Below are 18,424 nucleotides of genomic sequence, written 5' to 3'. Positions count from 1 at the left end.
AGTATTGGGGAAAATTCACTCTTTGTATTATTTCTAGAAGTCCATGAGTTGGTAGTTCGACATTTTAGTAATTAAGAAAAGTAATGTGTTATGCTCCTTCGAGTATAAACGTACACAGGTTTTTATTTGGTAGTGTTAAAATAGTCCTTTTTTTCTGTGTGAGTTTTGAAGAGAGTGGTACTTGGTTTATATCGTATGAGGCATACCCAACACTTGTTTAATTTAAAATACGGATGATTAAAAAAACATTTATTTTGAAACCTGCAATTTTTGAGCTATATGTGCTAACTGTATGTCTCTTCCTATATTTTTGCTTTAGGAGTACAAGATCCCCAGCATGAGAGAATTATTACTGTGTCTACTAATGGAAGTATTCACAGCCCAAGATTTCCTCATACTTACCCAAGAAATATGGTCTTGGTATGGAGATTGGTAGCAGCAGAGGAAAATGTATGGATACAACTTACGTTTGATGAAAGATTTGGGCTTGAAGACCCAGAAGACGACATATGCAAGTAAGTTATACTTAAAATTGAAACAGAATGCAACTGTCATACAAAGTCTTTCAAGTTGCATCATTTTAATGATGTGATTTTAAATGGCATCTTTTGTTCTTTATATTTTTCTGATGATCCAAGAAATTTGCAACCTTATTTAAGCTATGTTTCTTTTAAAATCAGAAGACACATACTGTATGTGTGCATTCATCAGTTTTATCTACTTCTGAAAACAGTTCGAGGTAATTTACAGCACGAAGGACATAGAGAATCAAATGATCTGAAATAAGGGATAAAGAAAATCCAAATAAAGGAATGCAGTTGTGCCAGAAAACCTAAGTTATGATCAGTGCTAAAAATTTTACATTTCAGCTTCCTGACAGCCAGTCAGTAAAATAAACAATAATTATTTAAGAGAAAACACAATATTCCTGGGTGCATACTACCTAAGTACACATACGGGTGCTCACACACATGAACACAGGATTAAAGAAACTTGGGCATTTCATAACAAAAAAGAAATGCAATTGTGAAAGGAGACTTAGAAGTTTAGGCTAGCTATTGTGGTTTGCCAGGTAGAAATTCATCATAATTCTAGAAGCATTCATGAACCAAAGTCAGCTGGAGTATTTCACCCACGCAAAAGACCACCTACTGTATGTCATACAAATATTACTCTTTAAATCCTGTGTGAATACACTTGTCAAGGTTGGGTGGTCTTATTGAAGACTTTTCACTTCAATGGCATTTGTATATCATGAAAATATTTTACTTAAGCTTCTTTGTGGGGTTGTGTTCTCTTTGATACACAAGTTAAAAGAGGATTTGCACTTTATGGTATATTACAGATAAATATTTCAATACAGATGAAATAAACTTTGTACTTACTGTCATCACAGTTTGTATCTTTAACATTTGTATAATGACTTTTTTTCCCCACATTTCTTCTTTCTGTGACTATGCATTTCATGTTATTTTTTTTCCCCTTACATCTGCAATCTTTGAGAACTAAAAGCTATCCTAGCTATCTCTAGAGACTGTGTTATTCAACCCTTCATTTTATAGGTAAGGGAACAGAGCAGAGAAGGAAAGTAGTGGCTCTAGATCTCATTCATATCTTATACCTAAACAAATGCTAAAATCCATTTTTCCTAACAGCCATGTAGATAGTTTTTCACTATGCTAGTATTCTTTTCATATGCAGTATTCCATGTTCTTATTAGAAATGATGGAGTCTTTAAGATTTTTGCCCTCCGTGCAAAGGAGCATGTTAACCTACCACAGTTTTGTGCATGCTGGTCAAAGACAGGGGTGTCCTGGGTCAAAGACCTCAATAACAGAGTAGCCAAAGTATTAGCCCTTCTTGGGCCTCTTGCCCTACTTCCTGTTCCTACAGGTCATTGCCAAGAGGGCCACTGAACACCTGCACATCTAGTGGGTTGTGCTATAGGAGAGACGTTCTGTGTGTGTGTGTGTGTGTGTGTGTGTGTGTGTGTGCATAAATAGTTAGGTGTATATGTGCATAAAGTGTATTAGAAGTTAACATATCTCCTGATTTCCTCTATAATTTTACCACATGTACATTTCCCTATGTACTTTCCTATAAAAAGGAAGTTGGTTATTTTTTTTTCTTTGCCTGTTTCGAGATACAGATTAGTGGAATAATACTGTATTTGAACGGAACAATATGATGTTCTGAGGTCAGTTCATGTAGATACAGATAATTTATTTGATCATTTATTGTCCTTGATGCATAGTATTCCATTGTACAAATAGCCACCTTTCTTTTTTTTGTTTTACTTTTTTTTCTTTTTAAGATTTTATTTATTCATAAGAGACACACAGAGAGAGGCAGAGACATAGGTAGAAGGAGAAGCAGGCTCCTTGCAGGGAGCCCGATACAGAACTCAATCACCAGACCCCAGGGAGCCACCCAGGCGACCCTTGTCTGTTCTGCTTGATGGATGTTTGGCTTGTTCTCCTTGTCCAGAAGTGCAAGAAAAGAAATTGAGTCTTTATAAGAATCATTGCTGTCTTAACACATTTATCTTTTCAACTTTATTGGGTAGAGTTAAAATGATTTTAAAAGTGACCCAATTTACACTTCCATCAACCATATGCAAAAATTTCTATTGTACCACATTCTCAGCAACCTTTTGGTTGTCATTCTTTTAATTTTTGGTAGTATGCTAAGTGTAAAATTGTATCTCGATGTTAATTTTTATTTGTTTCCTGCCTACTAATGAGGCTGAGAAATTTTCATATTATTATTGGCTACTCGTATTTCCTCTTCTGTGTAATGTCTGCTCATGTCTTTTGCCCAGTTTTTATTAAGACTGGCGATTTAAATTTTGCTTTTCATATTTAAGTCTTTGATTCATCTGTAATTATTTTTGTGTATGGTGTGAGGTTTTTCCTTAGGGTATCCAGTAGTGTCCCAGCGTCATGCACCAGATAATCACTCTTACGCCACCCAATGATATGCAAAGCCACCTAATTCATAATCAGATTTCTGCATATGATTTGGTCTGTTCCAGGACTCCTCGTTCTGTTACCTTGCTCAGTTGTGTCCATCTGTGTTCCAAAATAACATCTTTCTTAATTACACACATGTAGAAGCTATGTGATAGGGCAGTCTCACCTCATTTTCTTCTCCTTTTGGAGCATCCTTGCTATTTTTCTTTATTTTTTAAAAATAGGTTGTCAAGTTCCTTGAAAATTCCTGTTGTGATTTCATTGCAACAGCATTGGATGTATATATAGATCATTTTAAAGAGAATTGACATCTTAATAGAAGTAACTTTCTATCTTTGAGAATTTTATGTTTCTTCATTTATTCGGGTCTTCTTTATTGGCTATACACTTTTCAAATGTTCTTCTCAGATATGTTATGCATAATTACTTAGATTTATTTCTATATTTTCTATAGACTTGCTAAAATCCCTTCTTGAAAAACACATTTCTAATTGTATATTGCTGGTACATAGAAATATAATTGATTTTTTAGTATTGATTTTTTTATCTGGCAAACTTGCTATAAGCTCTGTTATTTATTTTAATAATTATCCTGGGAATTATGTTGGGTTGATGCAAAAAATCATATAATTTGTGAAAAAAATGATTTCTTAATCTTCCTTTCAGTTCTTTTCCTCTTTCTTTTACATCTCTTATTAAGTTTTTGATTGTATTAGTAGGTATCCTTGTCTTCCTTCTCAATTTAGAGTTTGGTTTTTTAAAAAAATAAACTTTAAAATTTGGTATAACTTTAGATTTGCAGAATGTTGCAAAGATAGTGCAGAGTTTCCATATACTCTTAAACAAGGTGCCTCCAGTGTTAACGTCTTTACATAACCATGCTACATTTGAGTAATTAAAAATTTGACATTCATGCAATACTATTAACTAAACTATAGACTTGATTCAGATGCCAGCCATTTTCCCACTTTATGTCCTTTATCTCTTTTAAGATCTTTTTTTCCTTGATAAGCGTATTCCACGTAGTGCTTTAGTTTCTTCCAATCTGTGACAGGCTCTCTCGTTCCTTGTATTTCATGACCTCAACAGTTTTGAAGAGTATTGGTCAAGATATTTTGTAGAATGTCTCTCAATTTAGGTTTTTCAGATCTTACCTCATGACTACATTGAGGTTATGGGTTTTTGGGAAGGATTCCACATAGATATTATGCTCTTCTCCTCCAATCATATTGGAAGGTACATAGAATCCACCTCACTTATCACTGGTGGTGTTGACCTTGATCACTGAGAGTGAGTTGTTCACTGGTAAGAAAATGTCCTTTCATTAGCTACTAATTGGAGGCATGCAACTAAGTCCAGCCCACATTCAAGGAGAGAGTGATTAAGTTCCACCTCCCAGGGGTGCCTGGGTGGCTTAATGAGTTAAGCATCTGCCTTTGTTTGGCTCAGGACATGATCTCAGGGTCCTAGGATGGAGCCCTGTGTCAGGCTCCGTGCTTAGCCGGGAGTCTGCTTTCCTCTCTCTTTCTGACCCTACCCCCCTCATTCTCTCTCTCTCTCAAATAAATAAATAAAATCCTTAAAAACAAAAGTTCCACCTCCTGGAAGGGGCATATGTAAATAAAATTTGTGTCTTCTCTTTCCTTCCCTTCTTCCTTCCCTCCTTCTTTTCATTCTTCCTTCCTCCTTTCTTCCTTCTTGCTTCCATCATTTATATCAGTATAGACTCATGTATTTATTTTAATTTAATTTAATTTAATTTAATTTAATTTAATTTTATTTTATTTTATTTTATTCTTTCTATTGCAATCCATTGCTATCATTATTTACTTTGTAGTTGAAATTGTTCTAAATTTGGCTCATGAGAGTAAAGAGTTTGCTGTTAATATATCAATATTGAGTATGATGATTAATGGAAAACTTTTTCTTTATTATTTCAAGTATTTCCTTTTTTGCTTCCCTAGGAGGCATTTTTTCCCTTTGGGAAAAATTTTTTATTCCTTTAATTTCTGCATTTAAAAATAAGTTACAGACACAATGACACTTTATACTTCTCTATAAATCACCTAAGAACAAGGATATTTCCTATGTAAATTCAATACCCTTTAACATGCAACAAATTTAGTATTAATCTGAAACTATTACCTAATATATAGTTGATTTTCTAATGTTTCCCCTGATCCCAGAATGTTAACATTTTTTTATTTTATTTTCCTTATGTTTTGATTCAGTAACAAATCATTAATTATATATTGCATTTGGATATTATAACTCTTGCCTTGCCTTTTCTTGGCTTTTATGATATTGATCTTTTTGAACAGTTGAGGCCATCTGTTCTACAGCATCTTAGTGTCAATTTATTTGAATATGTCTTATAATTAGGTCCTGCTTAAATATTTTGGCCAGAATATTCTCTAGGTGATGGGCACTTCTGATTGCTCATGTTGTCAGTTTATTCCATTATCAGTGATGTGAGTTTGATTTCTCAATCCTCTTTTACAGGCATCCTACCAGTTTTGATAATATGGTATTTTTATTTTTGCCTATTTGAAGATTTTATTGTATCTATTGTTTCTTTTAAGCATTGTCATGTAGAAGCATATTGTTCATTTTCTTTTTTTTTTAAAGATTTTAATTTATTTGGTAGACTGAGCACTGTGCACATGCACACTCCTGCAAGGAGGCAGGGTGGCAGTCACAGGGAGAGGGACAAGCAGACTCCTTTTTGAGTAGGGAGTCCAATGTGGGGCTCCATCCCAGGACCCTGAGATCATGACCTGAGCCAAAGGCAGACACTTAATTGACTGAGCCACTCAGGCACCCCTATTGTTCATTTTCTATATAAATGTATAAAGTTTTTAAATGCATTTTTTATTGTAGATTTCTACATTCACTTTATTTTGGGTAAAAAATATGGCCTGTTTATCATTGTTTAAAATTTAAGACTTAGCTTTATTTGCTTCAGATTTTTACATTTTCCAAATGTACTGGAAAAGAGGGTGTATTCGTCAGTTGTGGGGTTCAGTTCTATACACGTCCATTATATCAGTTTGTACAGTTGTGCTGATCACAGCAACAGTATCTTTCCTGATTTTTTTTTTTGATGTATCAGATACTTGAGAGAGAAGTGTTAAATCTTACTAATAGAGGATAAATACAGTTTTCAGTTTCCACCTTGTAGGCCTATCATTTTTTGCTTTGTATGTTATTATTTTTTATTTTTTTAAAGATGTTATTTACTTGAGAAAGAGCGTGTGTGTGCTCGAGCAGGGGGAGGGGAGAAGCAGCCTTCTGGGAAGCCCAGCACGAGGCTCAATCCCAGGACCCTGAGATCATGGCCTTGGCCGAAGTCAGATGCTTAACTGACTGAGCCGTCAGGCACCCCTCTTTATATGTTTTTAAATTATTTTAATCGATGCACACAAGTTCACAGATCTGATGTCATTTAACCTTTATTAATGTTTATTTTGCTTCAAAGTATATTATGCTTTGGGGCACCTGGGTGGCACAGTTGGTTAAATGACCAACTCTTGGTTTCAGCTTAGGTCCTGACTGTAAGGTCATGAGATCGAGCCCTCCATCGGGCTCCGTGCTCAGGGAGGAGTCTGCTCAGGATTCTCTCTCTTTCTCTCCCTTTCTCTCCCTTTGTACCTACCCTCCCTAAAATAAATAAGAAAATAAATCTTTTTTTTTTTAAGTATATTATGCCTCATATTAGTAAAACGACATGAGGTAATTGTGATTCCTATTTGCCTGGCATTCTTTCCATTCTTTTACTTTCAACTTTCCTGTGTCCTCTTTTCCATGTTTGCGTGTTTGTGCATGTTAGCCTGTATGTCTATGTGTGTTTTGGTTTTCTCTTATGAAAGGAACATGAGTAGCATTAAAAAAATTCAGTAAAAGCTTTATATTTTACTTAGGGATTTAATCTAGTACAGTGAATCTTATTATGCATAGAATTTTGCATTCAGTGTTGCCATTTATTTTGTCATGTCCTTTGTGCTCATTTTTCTGTCTTCAGGTTCCTTTCTTGCATTCATGTAGTTTATCTTCTCATTTCATTTTTCTTTTCCGTGAATTTACAAAGATACATCAGTTGTCATTTTAAAATGTCTACCTTAGAAATGCCTACTTAATATCTAAAGTTAGTCAGGATTCACCTCCATCCCCAAAATATAAAATTCCCTGGGAACATGTTAACTGCTGTGGAATGCTCACTCCCCAGCTATCACCACACTTTGTTGATAAGCCAGAGATGTGTTTACTGCTTACCATGATGACGGGGAAGGCCACCTCCATAGATTTAATAGTGTCTGGGGAGGAAAAGCAAAGCCAGACTTTGTTGGGACTTTGAAGTTTGATTTAAAATGGATCTTTCAGTGTGGAGATTTGATTAGGATTGGGAAAGGCTCATGATATAATAGTTTAGAATCTGTTGAAATAAGCCAAGCGTTTTCAGGTGAGGAGTTCAGCAGTTCTGGACAGTGAACTCTTGCTGCTTTTAGTTGAAGGAGTTAATGGCTCTTTAGGGCAGTTCCTGTAATGAGCAGTAAACCATATTGCCTGAGCAATAATGAAGATAATAAAATAGTAATGTCTTGTTACTGTAACTAGCTAACTGGGTGGGGTAGATGATTTCATTCTTACTGTCAGAGCTGGTTTGGTTTTCACTACAGTTGCCCCGACTCCCGATTGGTATGTGGTAGTTATAACTCTGAGGATTTTAGTTTTGTATTTTTTAACTTTACAAGTAAGACATTGTTTTATTACATCGTATAAGCAGTGTTTCTCTGGCTATACCCATATGTCTACATTTGGTGCTGGCCATTTCTTCTTGCATTGCAGAATTTTTTTTTTTTTTTTTTTTGTAGAATTATTTTACTTCTTCCTTAAGTACAGTCTTTAAAAGTCTCTTAAGTGAAAGCCTGTTGGCAGTCAGGAGTACTTCAGTTCTTCTGTATTGAACATTTCTCTCTTTCATTTTCATTCTAAGTAGCTAGTTAGACTGGATTTAGAATTTATAGTTGTGCGTTTATTTATTTTTTTCTCAGTAGCTTGACCATACCTTCCCACTGTCTTGTGGCTACTGAGAGTGAGTCATCAGATCATGGACATAGCCTTACAGTCTCCCATGGAGTGGTACCTGTTACAGAGGGAGACATGTACATAGCAGGGATGAGAGGGAAGGCTTGGGGTTAGGACCCAGCCCCAGGCTTCTTGTCCTATAACTCTTGTGGCAAATTATGCCCTAAACCTCTGCTCTCGTACACCAGAGCTGAGCAGATCCTCAGAGGATTCCAGAGCATATTTAACTCACTGAAATCTTGATTTCTTGCATTAATTTGTCTTCCAAAGAATTCTCTTATTCTCTTGACAGATCAGTATTTCTTTTAAAGATTTTATTTATTTATTCATGAGAGACACACACACACACAGAGGCAGAGACACAGGCAGAGGGAGAAGCAGGCTCCCTGCAGGGAGCCCGATGTGGGACTCGATCCTGAATCCTGGGACCCTGGGATCACGCCCTGGGTCAAAGGCAGATGCTCAAACTGCTGAGCCACCCAGGCATCCTCAGTATATATATTTTTTTAAGATTTTATTTATTTTTTCATGAGAGACACAGAGAGAGAGGCAGAGACACAGGCAAGAGGGAGAAGCAGGCTCCCCGCAAGGAGCCCGATGTAGGACTTGATCTCAGCACCCAGGGATCACACCCTGAGCTCCAAGGCAGACGCTCAACCACTGAGCCACCCAGGCGCCCCGACAGCTCAGTATTACATTAAAAACAGTTGTTTTCTTTCAATCATTTATTCAGCAATTTTAGTTTTAATGTACCAAGAGGGTTTCTCTGCCTAATTTTATCCACCATGTGACGAGAATGTAGACTGTTACAAGTGGAATAAAGTTTTTCCTTAACCAGGCTTGCTACTCTCAAGTTCAAGTTTAATTTTCTTTTTTTTTTTAATGACAACATTGACTTTTCTCCATTACTGTAGAACTAATACAAATGGTGGCCACCCAACTGCATTTAAGAATTTAACTGCCCCATTTTAAATGTTTTCTCAAGTTGTGAAACATAGAAGAGTCTGGAAATTCTGAATCATTTTCAGTGTATCTTTAGTAGAGGAAAGACTCAGGTGAGATGTTTGACTTTTTCCCCAGAGCACTACTGGCTCCTCAAATTTTCTTTTATAAAGAAAATTATAAGAGTGAGCTGTGTCTTTATGCTATTTAAGATTGATATTATTACAATGAGTAAAACATGTCGGATGCAAATTAGAGTTTATTGCTTTAACAAAGTGGCAGGATATGCAGACAGTGTGGTGGAGGGTGTGAGGTGGAACAAGGAAGGGGAAGGGGAATATGTGTGTAATTTGCTGTAAATAATGTCTTTCAGTGTTGTCTATGCGTGTGGCTCTTATGTTAATATATGTGGTGCACCTGGGAGACCCATTTCTAATGGAAAACTTCTTTCTCTTAATTATTTTTGTTTTTTCTTCTAAATAATCTACTCATTACACATAAGATTTTACAAAGAGATGGACCATAATGAACAACATTTGGAAAAAGATATGTTAGGGGTGCCTGGGTGGCTCAGTCGGTTAAGCGTCTGCCTTTGGCTCAAGTCATGATCTCAGGGTCCTGGGATTGAACCCCATATCAGGCTCCCTGCTCAGTGGGGATGACCCTCTCTTGCTCTCTGTCAAATAAATAATTAAAATCTTAAAAAAAAAAAAGAAAGAAAAAAGATATGTTAATCAGTCTCCCCAATTTAAAATAGTGCCTCTTCTTCACCAAAACAACTAAGTTTCTTTTGGAGGAACTATCATCCTCATCCAATTTGGAAAAATCTTAATGACAGAAATGCTAAATATGCTAAATGAAATAAACAGGTTCTTTTTCTAATTATTTAGAATTTAAAATGATCAAAATTGTTAGTTTTTCTAAAGATTTACTTACTTAAGACAGAGAGAGAGAGGGAGGGAGGGAGAGAAAATCTCCAGCAGACTCCTGGCTGAGCGCAGAGCCTGAAGCAGGGCTCAGTTCCAGGGCTCTGAGATCCTGACCTGAGCGGAAATTGAGTCAGACGCCACAAGGCGCCCCAAAATTGTTAAGTTTTTTTAATTAAAAAATCATTTGGATATTTTCCTCTCTTCCTGCTGTTTATGATAGAGTTAATGTGATATTATTTGGTCATTTATGTACTCTTACATTCAAGGAGCACTTCTTAAGCACTGTGGGAGGTAATAGGGAGACATGGTGAATAGGAGATGGCTCATGCCCCCAAGGAGCTCACAGTCTGGGTAAAGAGACAGACAAGTAAATAGACAATTAAAATAAAATGCCACCAATTCCAGAATGGTAAACACAGAGTATGGTCATTACTGTAACTGGTTATGTTTAGATTGCTGTGTTGACCATGTTCTAGTTCATACCCTAACTGTGTATCTTACCAGCAAAGATCTATAAATAAATATTATTAATTTATCATGGAGAAATTGGGATGTGGGAGTTAACCCTGCCCTACAGACCTCAAAAACTCAAATACTCATTTTTTGTGTGTTTTACTCTAGTAGATAACTTTCAAGGACAGTATAGATTCTTTATTTCAATTTTATGCCAGCACAAACTGTAATGAGAAAATTTTAAGGAAACAATTGTTTATGAAAACGATGTAAAAATATCGGTTAGTTCCACGGCCATACAGCTGAAGTTAAAGGAAGGCAATATGATTTATTTAGCTGATAATGTCTTCAAGGACCCATAAGGGCATGATAGGAATTATTTTCAAGCAGAATGTTTTCATGAACCCCTTGAGAGGATCTGAGAAAAAGAAAAAGGCACCAGTAGAGTTAGTAGTGCCACGCGATCTTAAGTTTTAGCACTGGGAGTTCCAACGGTGTCACATGAAGCTCCTTACCTACATCATTCCCAGCCCGTGGGAAGGTGCAGAACTGGGCCTGAGACTAAGTAGCTGGGTGTTGAACTAGAACTTAGAACTTCAGTCCTGTTCATGAGGGCAAGAAAAAGAGGTTAAGCTGAAAAGTCAGGTACACTGTGGGTACCTTCCCATAAGAGCAGATAAGATTAACCTGGCGTTACAGAGGTGGTTGGTTTGGCTCTTCTCTGTGATATGCTTCCTGCAACCACTGGTAAAGGGAAGAGGAACCAGATTGACTTAGAACATTCATTATTCATCTCCAGGACTTACTTTAGAGGCCCATCTATGCCAGAGCACATGCAGGTTGGTTACCTAAGTAAGTCACTTTTTTTTTTTTTTTTAAGGAGGAAGGGGAAGGTGTATCGGAGTGAGCTGTGTAGGCAAACAGCAGTGTCTGTTGTTGTCCTAACTAAAAAGTGGTGTAAATATTACAGCATAGAAAGATTAGGTATAGTCCAGAGAAGTATGGAAATACAGTGTGCATGAGGACTTGAAGCAGAGGTAAGCCTCCAGTGGCTGCCAGCGCCTAGAAGGCCTCGGTAAAAGTTGATTAGAATAAAATAATAGATGTATTAAAGGGGAATGAGCACTCCACGTGGAGTCACCTGGTGGTCGCAGAAGCCTGGAACAATTATCAAATGATGAATTTCCCCAGAGCTTGAGAGGCAGTGGAGGTGTGGCTAGGGGAAGGCTGTCCTCTTGGTAGGATCACACTGTGAGGAATTTTGAATAGTGAGGGCATGGATTTGCCCTTCCTTTCTTCCTTTCTCATAGTGTCAGAGGCTAAGGGTTGTATCAGATGTAGGTCGTAGACTAGTATGTGTGCTAGGAAGAGGTTGCTGACAGAAGCACACCAACCAGATTGGAGGAGAAGTGAGGGCACCTGGAATCATTAGGAAGCATTCTGTTATTTCTCACACACAAAACTTTACAATTACATACTGTCTCAGACCTACCTTTTGCCTAATTGTTTTCTCATTGATCCAATCATAGAAAGCATGTACTCTCTCACCACTCTTCTAACCGCCTTCAGTATTAAAGCTCTGGGGGGGGGGGCGGGGGGGCTTGGTGCCCAGGCACATGTGTGCGAAGAAAATCTACAGATATCCCAGTGCTTCTTATTGCAAAGATACCTTCTTTTTTGCCCCAGGCTCCAAGTCTGGGGAGGAACAAAATGACCAATTTCAACATTGCTGACATTGGAAATATTCATACTAAATGCAACCAAGGAAAAACTTAGAATGTTAAATGATCATTTTATTACAGAGAGGAGATAGATGGCTTCCCTCCGGGTTAGGCCAAGTTTACATGGGTTCTGAGAAGAACAGATGATACAGGCCGATATTGCTCAGTGTCTAGGAATAATATGACAACTCTGTGTTATACAGACCTAGAACTTTAAGACTCTTTTAGTTTCAAGTAACCACAAATAAGTAACCAGCTTAAAAAGGAGATATTTGGATTATGTTACTGCACATTTCAGGGATAGGCCTTATCCAGGTTCTGAACGATGCCATCAACTCTCTCTCTTTTTCTCTGCCTCTAAAGACTTGCTCCCTGCAATTGATTTCATTTGCAATCAATTTGTCTTCATAAAATGCAGAGGAAGCCAAAGAAGTGCCAAGATTTTAGTGCTTGCAATCTTTGAAGGATACAAACATTTTTCCTCTAAAAGAGCTCAGAGGAGTTTTGACTGGCCTGGTTTAAACCAAGTATCTATCCCTGGACCGATTAATATAGAAGGATCTAGAAGCATGCGTTACTGTGCTTGGCAGGATTTGGATTATGTGCCCATCCCAAAACCAACTGATGCACCATGATTGGTGGAAAAATGGCCCCTGAAAGCAAAACTGTTTCTTTTTTTCCACCAGAAGGAGGAAGAGGTACTGGTGGTAGAAAAATAACAATCTCCACTCTCGGTATGAGGAACCACAAGGAGTTGAAGTGCAGCTTTCAAATTTACACTTCTTGTTTTTCCTACCTGCATTTCTGGCCACAGAGTAAAATTCTCTTCACAGAGAGTTTTGCCAGTGCCCTTTCCAGCAACTCTTTTGAGTGTAGTTAGCTCAATGCCATAATTTATAGTTTTGTTATCCTTTGACTTCTGTAGCAATTACTTTTGTAACTTAAAAAAAAAAAAAATCATTCCCAAGAGGGCTTAAAATGAAGGGTGGGGACGTGACCAAGTCTGAGATCAAGGGACTCTGCCCTTGGATAATGAGATGTTTTGGTTTTATGTTTTGAAATGTTCAAAATCAACATTTCAAGTAGAGAAAGAATGTGTCCTGTAACTCCCAAACTCGTGTCTGGCTCACCCAGTGTCTTGTCTCTCTCTAGCCCTTTACCTTTTTTCCTGCATCTTATCCTTCCTCTTCTACTCCCAAAACCTCCTTCTCTTCTTCGACTTCCTTTTCCACCTTCTCTGCTTGATCATTGCCCAGATTCCACTTTCTTGAATTGATTTAGAAAGAATTTTACAGTTTACACTCTGAGGATTTGGGAATATTGGAATGCCATTCTTTGTTCCATGTCGTCACTTTCAAGTGCAGCCTTGCTGCCATTGGGGTCATGGTGAGATCTCTCGTTTGAGTCATCCATTTGGCACAGCGGCTTAAGCAAGGGCAACTTCTAGGACCAATGGAATACCCATATGACTAGCCAGCTAGCTAGTTCCCCATCTATACACTTCTATGCAAGAGAAACACGAAGAGCAGTAGAGCACGTCATCAATAAAGGACTTGTACATGTGCAAGTCTATAATTCTGTACTTGCCTTTTCTCAGCTATTTCATGTTTTAGGCATTGTATCTCCAATGTTCAGTTACTAACATTATTTTGCCATGTGAACTTTCAAATAACACACTTTCTTCAATTTATCTGGCCCCCTTTTGGAGAGCTAGAATGTGTTCAGATCCCAGCTCTCATGGTGGAACAACCTCCCTTCTAAAGAAGCCAGTCTTTAAATAGGCTATCTCCTCTGGATTTTACAATACAGGCAGGTGCTGACCTAGGGTTTATTTTTAATTATTCAATGAAATTGATTCTAATTATTATTTGATTTCCTCTCTCGAGTTTTTTCCAGACTTGTAACTCCAAAACATCTAACTTTTTACAAAAGGCTTATTGTTTTGCTGTGTAATTAACAAAGTCAGGTTAACATGCTTTTTAAAAATCTTTCCAGGTTAAACTTAAAAGATTTCATTGCATCTGATTCACTTGTGAAGGTACAGAATAAAAGTTAAGGACCACCTTCCCAGCTTCCTTGGCGGTATAGGGCATAGCTGTACCTCTATTTTCAGTAGCAGGAGTGATAGAACGAGAGTCTCCTATTCTGTGTGTACTGCAGGTGAGGTCGCATAATCATGAGTCCCAGTAGACTTCTGCAGTATTGGCCATAATGGATGCTTGGCCCCTGGCTTAAGAACAGTTGGCAAGACCTCTGTGTAGTCACAGATATTCACCCAAAGGTGAGCAAGGAGGAGGGAGGAGACTAAGATTCCTGCCCCCGTAGAGTGAACTTTGCCTTCATGAATGCTCATTCAGAAGAGATAGCAGGTCATCTGGTGAGATGCTTATTTTTATGTACATATGGAAATATGCTCTTGCCCAGAGTAAGATGTACCTTCTTTATCTTCTATCAGTAGATATATTCAGGGCACTGATAATATAGAGGAGTGTGTTTTTATTCCATTATCAATATCCTAGAGGAGACCACAAAGAGAGGAGATTTGTCTTCAACATATCAAGGTAATGTCCTGAATGCATTTTTCAGTACACACAGTGTTAGGACTGCCAGTTTGGGAAATGAGAAAATCCAGTTGTGCTTTGCTCCATGTAGCATACTGATCACTTAGGTTTTTGGTAGGATGAATTGGCAACTTACTTATATGAGAGACTAATCTACTAGGAAAAGCTCTACCTTGGAACACCTGACATGTTTCAGATTCAGCTCTGACACTTGCCACTGGGTATATGGCCTTGGTAACTTTCTTAGCCTATTTAATAACTGTATCCTTAAATTATAATCAAAGTGGGAGATTGGGTTCCAGATGAAGATTCAAGTTATTTCCAACACTGAAAGACTTGTTTCCTTAGAATATTCGCAAATAGGGGCGGCTGGGTGTCTCAGCCACTGAGCGTCTGCCTTTGGAGGCATGATCCTGGAGACCCGGGATTAAGTCCCACACCGGGCTCCCTGCATGGGGCCTGCTTCTCCCTCTGCCTATGTCTCTCTCTCTCATGAATAAATAAATAAAATCTTTAAATAAAAAAGAATATTCACAAATATATGAGGCTACTAATATTTGGTTTTACCTTTATCCAAACAGGTAATGGTTTTATAAAAGTTGTATGAAAATTTAAAGTTTAGGGTAATATTATAATTTTTCTGTTTCTATGAAAAAAATCACTTCAGATTTTTCACAATGTTCACTGATATATGATCCTTTGAATTAAAATTCATTTTTTAATTTGACATTGGTTTTGTAGTAAATTCTTAAAGTTCTGATAAACTCCATATCATAATCACCTTAGTAAAAACAATTATTTGGAAATGCCACTACTTTAATATAGTCCTGAACATTCTCTTGCCATCCCATACCTTTCCTAAGTGAGTAATGTCACAGATTACCTCTTTTTTACCCAGCCCCATCCATTCTCATTTTTGAGCTTTAAGAATCTTCTTCCTTTAAATTAAATTGAATATGAGAAAAAATTTCAATGCTTAGAGGTCTCATAGGTGCTCGGTTGTTTCTTTTGTCATTTTTAAACTTTGAACTGAATAACTCAAGACTATGAAGAATCCCTAAATGTAACTGAGCCAGGAAGTTTTTGATTCACTATGCAGCTGATAGTTATGAAGTAGTAAAGAACTTATTCATTGTACACAAGACATTTAAAACTTCACTGCCCAAGCGTTTTTCTTCCTCTAAAAAAGTTATTCCCCATAGCTGTTTCAAGCCCTTGAAAAATGTTTGAAAAAAATTTTAAATCTCAAGTACACTTTGCTCCCTGTCTGCTGAGACACACAGACTGTTTCCCCATATGGCAGCTGATTTAACCCCCCTAGGACTTTCTCACCAGAAACCCCACGCACTAACTTCAGAAACATCATCTACTTCTTGACCTTTCTATCTGTAGCTCTCCATCTCAGTCCATCGGTTTGAATAAGCAAGCTAGTTCACGATATCAAAATATTTGTGTAAATGGAACCAGTCATAATTTATTGCTTCTAAAATTATTTCATGGGATTGTGGTAGGCACTGTTTTTGCTGAGGCATTGAGGTTAATCTCAGTGGAAATGAGGCCCGCACCTAATGTTATCCTAGGGTATTTTGAGAAAAAAATCTCTCTCATCACAGTTTACTTACTATTTGTCTAGATTAAGAACTTCCAAATAAGTGTTGATAACAGTTGGACATCATGCTGCAAATGATGATGCTCCTCTTCTGAGCTTAGCAAAATTCAGAGACTTGTTTATATTTCTCAAGAACTTTAATAGGAGGGATTTCTTAGAAGAGAAAGGGGAAGATTCAGAGATCTACTCGAGGTTTCCCATGTAGTATACGAAGAAGGGGAAGAGAGGAAGAGAGGGAAGAAAGAAAGAAGAGAGAAAAGGAAGAAAGTAGAAAAGAAGGAAAGGAGGAAGATGACCAGAAAGCTGTAGGCTGAATGCAGACCGTGTTGCTTCTCTTATGCTCTCAGTTACCGAGGCAGGTGGAGAAGCCCAGCGGATGGGTGCTGTGGAATAAATGCTACCATTTATTGAGCACCTGCTGTTTGCCATGCCCTGAACTAGATTAGTTACCTACGTGAGCTCTAATCTTTCAGCACTCCTGTTTACGATAAATATCATCCCTGTTTTACAGAGGAAAACAGGCAGGGCACCAGGGTGGCTGAGTCAGTTAACTTTCCAACTCTTGGTTTCAGCTCAGGTCCTGATTTCTGGATCCTGAGATCGAGTTCCGCATTGAGCCCTGCGTGGGGCTCCACGCTCAGTGCTGAGTCTGCCTGGGATTCTTTCCCTCTCCCTCTCCCCCACCCTTCACTCTCACTCACTCACTCTCTCAAATAAATAAAATCTTAAAAAAAAAAACAAAAACAAAAAAAAAAAAAGAAAGAAAAATAGGCTCCAAGCTGAGAGAAGTTATAAAAGTTGTTCAAATATGCAGAGCCAGAAAGTAGCAGTAGAGGGTATTCACACCTTTGTTCCAGGGAATGCTATTATATAAGAATAGGATCATCACTGTCTCTATGAGCTAGACAAGAACATCATTATCTATCTTTCCTGTTCATCATAAAACTAAATAAAAATAACACCTTGTAAAAGAGTGTAAATCGTTAGGTCATGCTGTCATGATCACAAGAGCCATTTACTTCCTGTCTGATGATTTTCATAATAAAGTAGTTACTGGTTTACAACACATAATTCCATCCCTGTTTGCTGGCAATAGGAATTTATGGTCATCAATGTTTTACAGTTGGTGCAAAGTTCAAGTTTAATTGTGCTCCAGTGGCCTGTGCTGCGGTTAGGCGATGTGAGTTTACTGTCCTGTAATCAGAGATTTAATACAGGCTTATTGTATCCTCACCAAGTGTAAGGAGGCCTGAGTGACAGAGCAGGAGCAGTAACATAATCCTAGCCTTCAGGGAACATCCCAACTAGCCAGAGATACCTGGACTTAAACACGGTAGTGTGAGATTTGGTGCTAAATTGTGAAGAATCGAATATATATGCTAAGTGTAGAAGCCCGGACAGAGATGAACATTCTGGCAGAGGTCACCAAGGTGGCTGCACAAGAGCCACCAGAAGGTTGATATTTACCTTCGTGGACTCACCAAGAGAATGTGGCCTGTCGCCAAGATGACAAAATCTGATCTAAATATTGATTCTGTTGAATAGGGATCAGTTTCTCAATGGCAGTCTCAAATGAACCACACTCCCAAAATGCCAATCTATAATCCACAGTTAAATGTGTCACATTTAAATGAAAAATATAATGCTCAAAAGTCTGATTTGACAGAGAAGAAAACAAAGCCATTGATGGTTTTGTATGTGGTGTATATGGCTTGCATGCCAGTGTGGGTTTAATGGAAGTGGCATGATAAAGTAAGTCCTGCTTTTAAGGTAGATGAGCCTCACAGCGGGTGGAGAAGTGTGTGTGTGTGGAAGGAGGAGGAAGAGTACGGGTGAGGCTAAAGTAATGAGATTTCAGGATGAAGAGAGAAAATAGACAAAAAGATTTTGGAATGGAAAAAAAAAAAAGATCTGAACTGACAATATACAGGATGGGCTGTATGTGAGAAAGGAGAGGGGCTATCGACCACTTCATAATTCATTAACCTCCTCTTCCAGAAAGCAGGTGGGGGGAGAGTTAGAGGGAAAAACTCATCCTCAGTCCTGCTGGTTGGTTACTTGAAAAAGGTAAACTGTTAAAAGAGAGAATGATTGATAATAAAAATACTATTTTAGTTTACTTGAGAATATGTAATTAATACTACTTTTCCAG

The 18,424-nt window shown here is 37.7% G+C and overlaps 1 protein-coding gene across 2 annotated transcripts in view; it reads left to right on the top strand.

The window, feature by feature from the left end:
- PDGFC (platelet derived growth factor C) overlaps positions 1-18,424 on the top strand; it is a 198,874-nt gene that overhangs the window by 112,531 nt on the left and 67,919 nt on the right. For both annotated transcript variants that reach the window (XM_077846491.1, XM_077846490.1), the window contains exon 2: positions 320-515. In XM_077846491.1, coding sequence (XP_077702617.1) covers positions 320-515 — 196 coding nt within the window. The remainder of the gene's footprint in view (positions 1-319; positions 516-18,424) is intronic.

Source organism: Canis aureus, chromosome 13 (assembly GCF_053574225.1).
Source record: "Canis aureus isolate CA01 chromosome 13, VMU_Caureus_v.1.0, whole genome shotgun sequence".
In the NCBI taxonomy this organism is placed as follows: domain Eukaryota; kingdom Metazoa; phylum Chordata; class Mammalia; order Carnivora; family Canidae; genus Canis; species Canis aureus.
Note: the sequence above shows the minus strand (reverse complement) of the source record. Positions and strands in the feature narration are given on the sequence as shown.